Source organism: Lucilia cuprina, chromosome 3 (assembly GCF_022045245.1).
Source record: "Lucilia cuprina isolate Lc7/37 chromosome 3, ASM2204524v1, whole genome shotgun sequence".
Taxonomy (NCBI): Eukaryota; Metazoa; Arthropoda; class Insecta; order Diptera; family Calliphoridae; genus Lucilia; species Lucilia cuprina.
The window spans coordinates 13,168,036-13,184,147 of NC_060951.1; the positions used below are offsets into that span (position 1 = coordinate 13,168,036).

Consider the following 16,112-nt stretch of genomic DNA (forward strand, 5'->3'; position numbering starts at 1 on the left):
TTTATTTATATTTAAAAACTTATTGATTTTTTTTCTGTATACATTTCTACCTGTATACATGTATTTTAAATAAGTGCAGGTCTAATGTATGTATATATAAAAAATACGTTCCAATATACATACATACATACATACATACATACATACATACATACATACATATGTACTTATGATATATATGTATATATAAGACAGACATAAATAAATTGTAAAGCAAAAACACTTTTAACACATATTGCATTTTTTGTTACAAAAACTTTTGAGATATCCTTTTTGAAATTTTTATTTACTAACACATGTATGTATGTAGTTATTTACCATCATATGTTTGTATGTGTAAAAGAAATTTCTTTGTATGCGCAGTTCATATGTCCATATTAAAGTAGTGTCCACTTTTAGTTTTTTTCCTAAATTTTTGTTATTGTTGAAATAAAGTAACAACAACAGTAATGACAAACACTTTTATATTATTTATTAATATTATTATTTATATTACTGTACGGTTAGACAATATTTTCATTTATTCTCTAATATGACATGTGAAAAATAAAAGTTACTTTGACATACGTAATTTTATTAATTTGTTCTCAATTGTCAAATAACGATCATAAATCAAAAGATTTAAAGACTGTCAATTCATTTATCTATTATTTGTTATGTAACCACGTTATTATACCCTACACCACTATAGTGGGGAGGGTATTATACGTTTGTGCTGATGTTTGTAACATACAAAAATATTGGTCCAATACCCACCTTAAAGTATACCGATCGAATCAGAATCATTTTTTGAGTCGATTAAGACATGTCCGTCCGTCCGTCTGGCTGGCTGTCCATGTAAACCTTGTGCGCAAGGTACAGGCCGCAATTTTCATGATAATTTGATGAAATTTGGACCAAGCATGTTTTTTGGCACAAGGACGAAGCCTATTGAAAATGGTTGAAATCGGTCCATTATTTCACCTAGCCCCCATACAACCGTACATCCCGATTTAAACTTTTTATGCCATAATTACGTCAAATATTCTGCTATCTCTCTAAAAATTGGCACAAATAAGTTTTATATAAGTATAAATGACACTGCAGATTTTCGTAAGGATCGGCCTATATTTGACCCTAGCCCCCATACAAACCCCCTTCAAAAAACAAGTAGGAAAGTATAGTCGGGCATGGCCGACCATATGATACCCTACACCATGAGTATATTTTTACAATTTTTACTTTTATAAAATTTTAATTTTTTGTAAAGAAACTTTTATGTTGAATATTACCATAATTCCAAAATATTTAAGCCATTTATTGATAAAAAACTAAAATTTCTAAATGAGGCTTTATATAGGTCAAATATGGGCCGATCCTCGGTAAATTTGGGAAAAGGATATATTTCTAAATAACAGTTAGTTTTGTTGAGTTTCATTGCGATACAAATGGTTACAAGTCAATTTTAGACGTTTGTCATTTTTTGAAGCGGGGTTTGTATGGGGGCTAGGGTCAAATATAGGCCGATCCTTACGAAAATCTGCAGTATCATTTATACTTATATAAAACTTATTTGTGCCAATTTTTAGAGAGATAGCAGAATTATATATAAAAAGTAATTATAGCATAAAAAGTTCAAATCGGGAGGTACGGTTGTATGGGGGCTAGGTGAAATAATGGACCGATTTTTTTGTATGTTACAAACATCAGCACAAACGTATAATACCCTCCCCACTATAGTGGTGTAGGGTATAATGACTTAAACGTCTAAAATTGACTTGTAACCATTTGTATCGCAATGAAACTCAACGAAACTAACTGTTATTTAGAAATATATCCTTTTCCCAAATTTACCGAGGATCGGCCCATATTTGACCTATATAAAGCCTCATTTAGAAATTTTAGTTTTTTATCAATAAATGGCTTAAGTATTTTGGATTTATGGTAATATTCAACATAAAAGTTTCTTTACAAAAAATAAAAATTTTAAAAATATACTCATGGTGTAGGGTATTATATGGTCGGCCAAGCCCGACTATACTTTCCTACTTGTTTTTCTATTACAAAGAAGATTTGCAATTTTTTTTGTCATTTACGAAAATACATATAAACCAGTGATTAAAATTACTAATATATTAGTAACCAAAATGCATATTTTCTCCTATGCATACGTATGTAATATTAAAATAAAAATATATTTTATGAATATAATATATTTAATTGCTATTGATATAAAAATGATATAGTCAGAAAAATAAATATAAATTGTATAAAATTAATTTAATTAATAAAATTATAATAAAAAACTTAAACACTGATTTCTATAATTTTATATTAGAAATATCAACATTAAGAAAAAATCGACAGTTGTACACGGAAAACCCGGATCACCCAATATTTACACCTAAATATTCATATGGGTATCAGTTTATTATTCAAAACTTTATGATTGTAGCGGTTAAAATTTTTAAGATGTACGAATATTATTTCGGATTGAATTCAACTTTTGTTTGTTATTTTTACATTCTCATGAATTCAAAATATTATACGATTCATAATCATTGCCGTAACGTTGTATGTCGTAAGTTTTCACTATTCATTTTTATACCCTACACCACTATAGTGGGGAGGGTATTATACGTTTGTGCTGATGTTCGTCGGCACATTTATGCTCTGCTTGCGTACATTTCATGTTCGTATATTACTGCTTGCATGGCTTCAATATTGTTGACTTCGAATAATTTGTGTAGGAAAATATTTAAAATATTATAGCCAAGCCATATGCCATATATGTGGGTATTATAAATATGTTAGCGAGTTGCTGCGTAATATATTGTAAGTGAAAACATTTTATATTTGTCTGTAAGCTATAATATGCAATAGTTTGTATGGGTAAATATTTTTAGCAAAAATACTAGAAATATTTTGAACAGAACCATTTTTTAAATATGCATATTTTTACATATGAGGTAAATGCATATTTATTGCAAAGTCAAAAATAAAAATATAAAAGCATTTACTAATATTTAAACTCTGATATAAACTAAATAAAAGACATGTAGTATTTATTTCTACACAAATGATAAAAATTATTGAAATGTTATGAATGGAAAACTCCTTCCTTAGCTCTGTAATTTAGAATATTATCGACTAACAGCGTTATCATTACAATTAACAAACTATTTATTTAAACTATGGCCAACTAGGAGAACAGTATTGTGCAATTGAAATGTATAAACTTAATCTGATTTTATTCTGAATTAAGTGGCTAAAAAATAATTTATTTAGAACTATTACTTCATATATTCAATATTTTTACATTAAAATACTTTGAAATTGATCAATAAGAAAAGTGGACTTAATCATTTTCGTTTGTGAATCGTTATGTATTACTCAGTTAGTTCCTTGATATTAGGTATTGGATTAATCGGAATTTCATAATTGCATGTTCACATTAAGTAGAGAAAATATTTTGAACTCCATTTTGGAAAATTTCTTGCATGCGGAGATTTCTAAAACGAAATGATAATGTTAGATTGGTACTTCCGGATACAATCAATTTCAACACGTATATGACTTAGAACCACAATCTTAGTCTTCGGTTATCGATCTCGGTTACAATGAATTCTCGGTTTTAACCAGGACAAGGATTATCATACACTGAAAATGCTAAATATGCGCTTATAATATGCACTCTATGGGAAAATATGCTCTAGAAGTGTAAAATATGTATTTTTATTATCTGAAAGAGAATTTATGTGTTCAGGTGTCAAAAAAAGCCCGATTTTAATAAAATTTTGTGAGAGGGTGTATTTTTGTATAACTTATATTTATTTCGGGCTAGAGTGAGGGATGTGTGTGTGAAGTTATTTGTTTATATGGATACACAGATGGACAGACTTAGAAACTGCGTATAGACAATTATTTTTGGACCTTTAAATCATCAGCACAAACTATAACCAAGAACAAAATAAATAAAACTATGTAAAATTTAATTTTATAGTTTTAGAGATGAAACATACATAGTATTTCGTTGTTAAGAATTTTTTGGAAAAATTACAAATAAGTAAATTACAAATTTATTGTAAAAATGTATGATATATAATGCAAAGAAAAATTAAAAACATTGCAATAAAAATGTTATAAATATAGCAAAATAATATATGCATTTTGTTATAAGTGCATTGTTGCAAATTCTTTAATTCGAAAAAAATAGTTAAAAGTTATTTTAAGTTATTGGCTATAAATATGCATTTGCATAGAGATCCTTGCCCTGGTTATAACGAACTAACTTTCAAGTCCAGACATTCTAGAAACTATGCGCTATAGTTCAAAACAGCTTTCGGGACACCTTTTTTTATTCCTTGAAATTAGTCTCAGTTCAAAAGGTATTTTCTTAACTAAGCGTAGTCGGCGTTCGATATATTATGGTTAACGTGGTAGTTTACTACACGCGAACAGTCAAGTAGAGTCGAAGATACACCATTTTGGATATATCATAGAGCAGAAAATTCTTGCCCCCGCTATTTTAAAAATCTTTACTAAGCTAAAAAATTATATACCTTTTTCGCTCTCAAAAAGCTTTTTATTGTTCCATAATTTGTTATTTTTATATCGAATTTTTAATTAGAGATTTATTTCATTTCGTTGGATTATTTTTTTCATTTTAAAGTTTGGAGAGCCCCCTGAGGCTGGAGAGTTGATTCATAACGCAGTTTTATATGATTTTATTAAGAACACTCCTATTTGATTCCCATCTCTATCCGTATGTGTGAAAAAATTTCAAGCAAAAGTAATCGTAATAGTTTGAATCGAATGTCCCTTGACTTATCCTTTTCTAAAATCTATTTCCAAGAATTCTTACACATACTACAGAATGTAGTATGTGCAATATCGTATCGTTGTATGTCATAAAAATTTTTAAAATTAAATTTTTTTCAAATAAAATAATAAACAAGTATAAATGCATAGTCGGGCATTGTCGACCATATGACATCATACACCAGTGAGTATGTTAAAAATTTGGATTACTTTTTAAATAATACAGCATTTAATTAGATTTTTACCTTAATTCCGAGAAATTTATATTTATTGTTGACAAAAAAAAGAGATCCTTTTATATGTTGGTTGAAGAATTTACGTCTACATTAAAGTTATTTATGTAGAATTTTATCGAGTTGTGTTTATAAGTGAATTTTTGAATATAAGGTATTTTTTCCAGGCCCGATCATAACAAAAATCCGCAACGTCATTAAGACTTCTATAAAACTAAATTTTTCCGATTTTTGTTGACATACTGGATCATTTTAATTGTGAGCTCAAAAGCCCTATTCAGGGGGTGCGGTTGTAAAGGGGTTAGGAGAAATAATGAACCGATATCAACTTGATTCGAAAGAAAAGTATGTGCCAAATTTCATCACATTTACATGAACACACAGACAGACGGTGAACACACAGGCTGACACAGTAAGTGATTCTGAGCCGATTGGTATACTTTTAGGTGTAGGCAATATTTTTGAATATTGCCCACTATAGTGTTGTATGTTATAAAAAATGGCGACATACCATACATTCATAAAACAACGATAATCAAATGGACTTTTATCTTGTCATTACCGTTATAAATAGCGAGCATCTTTTTTATCTAATTTGTTAAATTATATTAGCTACAATATGACAAACTTTATTCTTCATACAAAACAAAAATAACAATAAAAATCAATAAAACTCGCCAAAAATATGTTTTTTTTTTAAATTCAGTTTTTTTTTACATTTTTCCATATTAAAAAAATCAAACAGGTGCACCAAATGAATTTAATTTTATTAAACCACTTGTGGTTTAAACGAAAACACGACAATTGCCATAAAAAACAACTAAAATGAATTCAAAGGACGAAAGGAAGGAAAACATTTTAAGGGAAATTAAACCATATGTTGAACATATTTAACTAAAACGTATACATGAACATTTATACACCACGTAACTCTGATTATTTACCGTCGTTAACCGGAAACATATAAGTGTAATTTAAATTGAATTATACTTCATTAAGGGTGGACGAAGGCGCTTCAAACTTTCCTGTAGGAATAAAGAAAAACCTTAAAAAGGAATTTATATAGAGAGTGTGTATTTTAGGAGTAAAATAGTTTCGAAAAGAACCAGTTTAATGAACTAACATAAAAAACAATTACAAATCATCTTTTAATCAGAGAATTCCTTAACGAGATTGTAAACAATCGTGTGCTCTGTCAGCTCCATCATAATCATTATACGCAATGAAGGACGATGGTTGTTTTTTTATTCTTAATTTATTTTTTGTTTATTTCATGTTAACTCCTTCATTAACGTAATTATAATTTGAATTACCAGTTATTACAGTTACAATTATTACTGTAGTTGTTGTTGTTACTTTTTTAATTATTGGAAAAATGTAGTCTCATTCTAGTATCATGTAGAAGTAACACCCCAAATAAATAACTACCACCGCAGCAAGTACCGACTCTATAGCCAAACTTTATTTTTCTACAATGGTTTGGTGAGGTTTCGCTGGCTGGGTGGCTGACAACGACGACGATACCAAAAATGTTCTCTAGTTAATTTTATTGTTATTTTAATTGAAAATTTGACAGTTTGGCTAATAAAAAGAATGAGTTTCGTTTGGCGTTTGTTAGCTTTCGATTGTTTTTTATTTTAATAAAATTAAAATAATATAACGGATCTACATATACCCACACATTCATCCTTCCTTCCTGCCCTCCATTCCATCGTTTATTCGTTACATTCAGTGATAAAGGTAACGTGTTGTTTGCCTTCTGGGAAATGGACACGTGACGGTCGTTCGCCAGGTAAGTAGTATATTTATGATTCGTGTCTATAATTGTAATTGTTGTTGTACACTTGAATTGTATAGTTTGTTGTAAAATCAAGGGGTTTAGAAAACTTATTGGAAGTTGATTGTAATCAAATTGCACAACCTGTTTTCTGGAGACAATCACACGAAGAAAACCATAACGGAACGAAATGTCTACAAGTGCGTGTGTTTGACTATAAGTGTAGGAGTGTGTATCTACTCCTAAACCACCCCACATATACATATGTTAATACATATGTACATACAAACATATAAAACTAATTTCCCAGTTCCGGCGCTACAAGTACAAAATCATAAATTATACGGTATATGTTGTATATAAGACATGGTCTAAAAATTATCTTCAAATCTGAAGACTAGATTAAAAAAACAATATCAATAAAATTTTGAAGATATTTAAAACTCTACTCAGAATGTTTGCAATTCGGGTGTAAGAGAAATAAAATAACCGGATCAAAATCCACTTAAATCAACTGGATTGCAAAACATTATAGAGATTAAGAGAAAGATTTCTTAAAATAAACATACAATTGATTACATTTTAACAAATGTATATTTGAAGAGCATGCCTAATATTGGTTGGTAAAGTGAAAATTTTGAGTGGTGTGGTTGAATGATGATGTTAAAATTTTTACTGCAACATTGTAAGAAATACATACAAACATACATGTGTGTCTACATATGAATACATGTGGTAGCTAAAATATTGTATAGTCATGTGTTTCAATTGACTCAGGTGTACTGTACAATTAATTTAGTAAAAGATATATTATTTCATAATTTCAATTTATGTACATACTACATACATACGTATGAAACTAGGGTGCGGGTTAGATTATTTTTAGATTTAATATAATAATAAAATCCTGTAAAAAGGCTCTAAAGTTTGTCAAATTATGTTGTTTTATTGAGATTTAGATTCAAAACACAATATGTACCATGTATGTAAACTAATTACATAATCATTTAAAAACTTACCTGCAACGGTCTTTGTGGAGGTCCGCCCATACTGTGATGATGGTACATAACATCGTGTTTCATTTGGGAGGTCATCTGTGAAGGATGTACATGAGAGGCTTGATGTTTTCCAATGTCAACTGCCGCAAGTGCTTCCGCTCTGCTAAGAATTCCATCATTGATTCCAGCAAATATATCACCCTAAAATAAAATAATTAAAATAATGTAATAAATAAAAATATATGTATGTATGTAAATATTATATTTTGTATACCCTATACATCCCTATCATACATTTGTGCTGATGCTTGAAATGCACAAAATATTCATCTCATTTGGTTCTCATTCTAAACCGATTGATTTTACGGTATTTTATTGTGAAATTTATGTATTTTTTTGAAATATGTATATTGTAAGTCCTGCGATATGAATTATGTCATATGATGGCTGACATAATGTAACAAAAGTAGACTTTTCGGTATTTAAAATAATAAGTGTAATATCAAACTACTACAGGGAGCTTATCGTAATGCTATTTGGATATAAGTGGCTCTGAAAACGCTGTTCTGATATGATGCGCTTACAGCTGAATGGTTCAGCCAAAAGCGGTCATAGTAACGTCATCAATGGATGCAAAAGTAATTATTGGTTAATCGATAAATTTTTGATAAATTAATCGCTCGAATACCCACATTGGAAGTGACTGGAAAGACTTCTGGTGGATGTTTGTTGCACATACGGACAGTACGACTAAAGAACGTATTCTCTCTGTAGTGCATTGTGCGATCCACTGGCCAATCGACCACAAATGAGTGTGCTCTTGCTGAATGTTGTGTGTTACGTGTGAATATGCGGGTTTCGGGAACAAGTTCCCTAATTTCACAGGAACACATTCCATTGTGTGTAACTCATCACACATTGCGACGATGCTCCAGTGAATCAATAGAGTTGGATACACTATTGTCACCGATAAGTATCTTCGCCCTCTCCTGTAGCGATCGAGTAGCCCCAAAATAGACTTTGAATCGCCGGCCCATACATGAGCAACAGTTATTCACTAGTTCATTAGAACGTATATATTCTGGACCTAGTTGAGAGTTTAGTGGAGAGGTAATATTGGGTTTATCTGTCCGTCTATGTAAGCCTTGTAATGAAATTACAGATCGTAATTTTGAAGATAATTCAATGAACTTTGGTACATGATCTTCTATTGGCCCAGTGACGAAGCCTATTGAAAAAGGTTAAGATCGCTTCATTATTTCACCTAGTCCCCATACAACTGAACCCCCGAATAGGGCTTGTAAATTTTGCAATCAAACTATAGGTCGCAAGAAAATGTAGGAGAAAATTCAATGAAATTTGGCACATGATCTTTTATGGTACCGTAGACGAAGCGTGGTGGTATGCCACAAATTTTGTCAAAATTAGTAATATTAGTAATTTAAATACATATGTATGTATGTGTGTATGCATGTATATGTATGTAGATTTTTCTATTGAAAATTTAAATGTATAAAATTTGTAAGCAGTAAAAAAATGGATTTTCAATTTTTTAGCTAAGCTTTCTACGCTCAAAACCTAATCCACCCCAAAAAATTAGACTAAAAAGTTATTGATTATAGGTACATTACCAGAAGTTCGACGGGACAGTCCCGAACTGACCACTTAAACTAGCACTTGTGGTGGCCCCTAGCCACCTGACTACCCAGGTGACCAACCATTTTATCATGGGCTTATCCTACGAGGATAAGTCAGTCACATTACTAGCTATTTAACTGGCGCTACTTTTCTTGCTATAAAACTAGGACATGGACGTGTTCTAGGATAGTGACGAGTTACTTTTATTCTTGATGAATGGCCCAAAACATGCGAATTGGAGCCAACAGGCGGTAAGATATCAATGGAAATAAAGGTTAAAAATTTCAAGTGTCTACTCTCTAGAATACGAAAGATGTAAATTTGAGTCCACCAGATGGTGGCATATTAGTAGAAAGTAATAACCATTTCTCCAAAAGATAGGTAAAATAACTACTTTTGGAAGTACAACAAAAAAAAAAACAACTTTTAAGAGTATAATATCCAGGTTACTTGAGGACAGTAAACAGACTGTCTCCGCTCCCGCTAACAAAGGGGACACTAAAGTGACGACTCTCTTCATTCTCGATTACAAAGGGTGCATTCGTGACGAATTACCCAAAACATACGAATTACAATCATCCAGGTGGTTTACTATTAATGTAAATTACTGTCTTTTTCGTATGCATTGACTCTTTGTCGAACTGCTGGGTGACCACACAACATATGCAGTAAAGGTCCATTTTGTAAAAAATAATAAAAAAATTACAAAACTGGGAAGATAACTTAGTTACATGTGGCACATAGCTAAAGTCACCATTAATCACATGTATTCACTGTGGTAACAAATCAAAATCTAGGTGAACAAGATTATTAAAAGCACTTTTTATAGAATTGGTGTCCCTGACAGACAGAGTAAATTTGATTTTTTGTTTGAACTTATGATTATTTTACCATCCGCACTTTGCCGTGAAATGCTTATGTTTGCTTTTGGACTAAAACTGAACAAAGATAAGTTTGAGGAGTATAAAACAGATACGACCATTTGAAAACCCCCTTTGTAGAATTTTTTTTAATTTTCTTCGTTTAGATTTTGATAAATATTTCGCTCGTTATGATTCCTACGACTTCAGATGCTCGACGATTACATCTCCTACATTTTTGTTCATGAGATGTTCGTAAAAACCTATGACCTATGTGACCTATCACCGCCAATGTCTCACAAATTGTAAGAAGAAGCTACATATGTTTAAGGATAAAAAAACTATTGAAAAAGCAAAAGGTTATATAGAATGGGCTACTATTATTCGAAATGAACTATGCAATTTATAAAAATTTGGCTTAAATTTTTATACCAACCATAAAAAATGGCGGTGTATTGATTTTGTTATTCCGTTTGTAACACATTGAAATATTGGTCATAGACCCACAAAAATATATATATACACATTAAATTCTATGATAATCTAGCCATGTCCGTTTGTCTGCTGAAATCACAATAGAGACCACACGGGTTCACGTTTTCGGATAGCCCCATTCAAGTGGAACTCAAAAAACAAAAAAAGCAGCCTAAACAGTCATAACTGTTTTAAACACACGAGTATAGCGATGAAATTCGACACAAAAAATTGCATATGAGCCGAAATTTGTTTACCAAATTTTTTGAGGATCGGTCTATAATTGACCCTACCCTACATATAAGGTCCCCTTCAGAAAATGACTTTATGTTATATTTATAACTTGTTACATTTTAACTTGTTCGGAATTTATGAAGCGAAATCATACTTAACTTTGTAATTTGTTCTATGTCAATTTGAAAATTTTCAATAAAATATAAGATGATGTAATTTAAGCTTTGGATAAGTCACTTTATGTCTATGTTAGAGATGGCGAAAAGTCATGCCATGTATGGAAAGCTCTTAAGGATTTGTTCCAGGATTCAGGTTTGGACAGAAAAGTCGGTTTGATACAAAATCTATATTTTCTTGGTTTTGTTGTAGATGATGAATGGTTGTGATGAAGGTTTGCCGGAAACTATAGACCGATGATAATGTCTATTGGAAGCTTTGGTACAAAAATAACAGCTGATTCAATCAAGATGAAATCACTTAAAGATGTCATAGTAGAAAGTTCATGTGATGCATTAGTTACCGAGAAAACGTTAAAAAGGCAAAAAGGAAATGGATCTGAACCAGATTTTTGGGGGCAATGGCTTAGGTCATTTTAATGCCATGAAGTTCCCCTTCAGAAAATGGCTCAAATGCTCAATACTGGTTGAAAAAATGCGATGAAATGCGATACACGTAAGTTTCTCACGAGTAAAATCCTGCCTACCATTTTTTAGGATCCGCTCATAAATAACCCAATAACCCGCCAATATAAGGCCCCTTCTGAAAATGACTATAAAAGAGTTTTGGTAATGAAAGTGCTAATAATCGTCTGAACTTAAAATTTTTCTTTTGCAACGTTGTCAGAAAAATGATTACCGACAATATTACAAGACAAAATTTGTAAGTTGACAGTATGTTTAGACATCTTCTGAAAATTTTACTGTCAACGTTGTCAGATCTAACAACCGTGTATACATAGCATTACCTAGGAGTAATATGACTTGATATCTACCTAGAACCTTTTTTATCTGGTACCACGGGAACCGGTACTAAATAAGATTACGTCGCTAGGTGATGTTGCTAAATCAACAGCGTGGTTGTAAACGTAAAAGATGTTTTTGCATCCCAGAAGTTAAGCAACGGTTCAGCAAAGATAGCTCAAGTACTCGAGCAAAGTACCACCGTGAAATAGGTCGTTTATCAGGTGTTCAACTCCTTAGTAAAACACCAACAATAACCAACAGGACACGGATTTGGATCACGAAGGATCTATTAATTGATAAATCCCTTATATTAATTAGTTACAAGGTAGCATTCCTTATGAGCGAAAAAAACTCTGACTATGGTCAATGTTTGCCAGCGGAAAGAGTTTTCACTGTATACATATACAGCTGTGTAGTGTTGACAATTGTAACATTTAGAACCGCAGGGAACATATTTACAAACATTGACACAAAATGTTCCTGTATTAGTATGTATCATACAAATATATACACACGCATACTTATGTATGTATTTTTTAAATTAATTATTAATGAGTTCTGCTTAAAACATCAACAGCAAACCGAACAGAAATAAATAAAACAACAAGAGTAAAAGCTCCTTTTATGTTGTTTTTTATGTATTTTTATAGTTTAAAAAAAGAAAACATTTCTTGTCTTAACTTACATTCTGGCGTGCTGACCATGAATTGCATAAAAGGGATGCATCTTCTAACAAACGAGTCTGAAAAGATGGAAGGAATAATATAAAGAAAGAGGTAAACAGTTGAATAAACGAAACAATACAAAATATACAAAACGTAATAAATAATAAATTTTTGTGTGTTTTTTTGTCTTTAAAATTGCAAATTTTGCCAACATGGGTATATGTATGTGTATATTTACACATACATGAACATAAATCGATTTCCTTTTAGCTTTTCTTTAATTTAATCAGTGTGTGTATGTATACATAAACACACAAATAAATAAGAAAAATAAAATTAGAACAACAAATCATTTACATTTTCACATACACTCACTTGCTCTGCTTATCCTAAAGTGTAAACTTTTTTTCATTATTTTTTCCAAGAAGGAGAAAAAAATTACCACAATTTTGTTTGTTAATTAATTGTTTTTTATTATTTTTGTTTTTTTTTTCTTTCTTCAAAATTAAGATAAATGAGAATAAGACCTTGACATTGAATTGTACAACAACAACTGAATATTGTATAGTCAGTCGTTTTTGTACTTAGAATATGACCAAAGGAAAGGGAAATAGAGAAAAAACTTTCATAATAAATTCATACTCATGCATGAGTGTATTTTTCTTTTTTTGTTGTTTGGTATTTAGAAAAATTACCTATTATAAATATAAAAATTCACTTTGTTGCCCAACATGACAACAACTTTTAATGATGTAATTTGTTGTTTTTTTTTTTTTGATTTTGTTTTCAACAATTTCAAAATAAAGTTGTAATTATTGTAATCACCCTCACTCACTTGTTCAAATGTGTTTTCTTTAATAAATGGCCAAATAAATCGTGTAGCTTTTCAACGAAAGTGGGGTTAAAATGTTACAATTATGCGTATATAGGAACATTCATACATATTTGTGTAAAATGCAATGTTGCAAAATATATGGATTAAAATTTTCCAAACTTCTTCAATTTCTAGAATTTTATATATTCCTACAGCAGGGTACAAGCTTGTAATATTAAATATAAAAATAAAAGCTCTAATGTACAAATTGACAAATTTAAAAAAATATATATATTAGAAAAAAAATTAAATTAAAATGAACCGTAAATTCGTTACGGTTCAGATTTTATCGAGTCTCAAAGTTCATATTTTTTATAATTCTTTTCAGCAAGCATTAAATTTAACATCGTATATATTCAAAACTACTTATCCGATTTTAATCGTTTTAGTCCCCAATTAATGACTGTGTCTTGCAGTTTGACAATGTTTAACGTAATATTTAGATATCCTTGATTAAAACGTCTTTAAGTCAAGGATATCTAAAAAAGGTACCTTCTATGTTCTTTATTCCTCACATAAGTTTTCTTATAGTGTACGAACAATTCAGAATGGGACAATGAGGAGATCTCCAGTAAACAAACTTTCAGTAAAGCAATCCTCAACATTTCCATACAAATTTCAAACTTTATTCTTCGTACTTACACAAAGAATATGTCTAAAACCTGTTTGAAAAATTTTCAAATGCCCCAAAATAGTTACCTGCATAATAAAATCCTACATGTTGTTGTGCATATCTGCCCGTTATTTTCTGAATGCTCACATGAATGTCAAAGTTCTTCAATTAAAGTTTGCAGATTTAAGCTCTACCAGTTTCTAAGATATACGAATTTTTCTATTCTATCTAAATAATTGTATTGACACTAAAGTCACTCTGCAAAATTTGAGGAATCTAACTGTTATATTATCTCAAATATACGGATTTAAAATTTTCTCAATATGGGCGTGCCATCTCGCCCACTTGAAATTTCAAAACAAAAAGTAGGCTGTTGTTCCTTTCAGGTATAGAGGAACATACAGTTAAAATTAAAAAAATCCGTTCAGTAAAAACTGGGTAATGTCTAACAGTTGTAATTACTTACATAACAACATACTTTTCAATGACTACTACATGTGGTCTGGATTACACAGAAGTAGTCTAATAAAGGTTACTAATAATGTATTATATAAATACTTTCTAATTCAATAGTCATCGTGTATTAATGTGATTTACAATGACTACTTTTTCTAATTACTTGTAATCATTTGTGGTAAGTACTTGCCTCTAATGACATCGCCGTATAAAAATAAGTAATGCCATTTTAACTTTTTACATTTTTATTTTTAGAGATTATTTTTTTTTTTTTGATAATTTTAATTAAAAACAAGTATGAATTTATAGTCGGACATTGCCGACAATATGATACCCTACACCAGTCAGTATGTTAAAATTGGCGATTTTTTATATAAAGCATTTAATTTGTTTTATTGTGAAATTTTTTACTTATTGTTGACAAAAAAGAGATTTTCTACAAGAGGGCTCATAGGGGAGAAGGGGTAAATATGGTCCTATCCTTATAAATTTTGGTAGATGAATCACTATAAAAATTAGTATTGTCATTTATCGTTCTATAAAACTAATTTTTGATGATTTTTGTTGACATTATAAAACATTTAACGTAATTGTGAGCCTAAATGTCCGATTCGGGGGGTACGGTTGTATGGGGGCTAGGAGAAATAATGGACCGACTTCAACCATTTTCGTCCTTGAACCAAAAAAAGGGTATGTGCCAAATTTCATCAAATTATCTTGAAAATTGCGACCTGTAGCGTGCGCACAAGGTTTACATGGACACACAGACAGACGAACAGAAAGTGATTCTGAGCCGATTGGTATACTTTAAGGTGGGACCAATATTTTTGGGTGTTACAAACTTCAGCACAAACGCATAATACCCTCCCCACTATAGTGGTGTAGGGTATAATGACGTTCTTAATATAAAAATATACTTTTTACTTTGTTTTTTTTTTTATGATAAAGTTTTCTTTACCGATTTATTTAGCGTATGGTCCCTGACAGCAGTTTCAGGGGTTTCACATTAAATATTTCTTAAATGAAACAACCGGATTATTAAAATACTTAAGATTCTTGAGTGTTATACAAAAATAATTTTTGAGAAGATTTTCAGTCAAAAAAGTTTTAGATTCAGAAGGTTAAAATGTTACTCAAATATCAAAGTATCTTGACAAGCTGGTAAAATATTATTAAAATAAGTTAAATTTAACACCGAAAGTTCAAAAAATTTTTAAATTTTTAAAATACATTTCATTTTTAGCTAGATTATTATTAGGACTTGAAATTAGGTTTAGTCAAAATGTTTCTTATAATATCAAAATGTCAAAAACAATACTTCTTCGTATTGCAGATTAATACGTTACCGTTGGTGTTTAAATACAGATTTCGTTCGTATAGGTAAGAATATTAATTAATTGATGAAATTCCAATAGACATAGATGAAGAGAAAGAGGCACATATTTTAATAGATTTAAAATTATAATATTTATAAACAAATTTTATTTCTTTGCTGTTTGTAGAACTTCAAGATACAAAACAACTCATG

The 16,112-nt window shown here is 30.4% G+C and overlaps 1 protein-coding gene across 4 annotated transcripts in view; it reads right to left on the reverse strand.

Annotated features, from left to right (window-relative positions):
• Window positions 1–16,112, reverse strand: part of LOC111676366 (inhibitory POU protein) — a 45,210-nt gene that overhangs the window by 16,115 nt on the left and 12,983 nt on the right. For 2 of the 4 annotated variants that reach the window (XM_023437276.2, XM_023437278.2), the window contains exons 2-3: window positions 12,662–12,718; window positions 7,830–8,009 (exon numbers count right to left, since the gene is read on the reverse strand). In XM_023437276.2, the coding sequence (XP_023293044.1) occupies window positions 7,830–8,009; window positions 12,662–12,718 (237 nt within the window). The remainder of the gene's footprint in view (window positions 1–7,829; window positions 8,010–12,661; window positions 12,719–16,112) is intronic. The other 2 variants (XM_023437280.2, XM_023437282.2) reach the window with 1 other exon arrangement.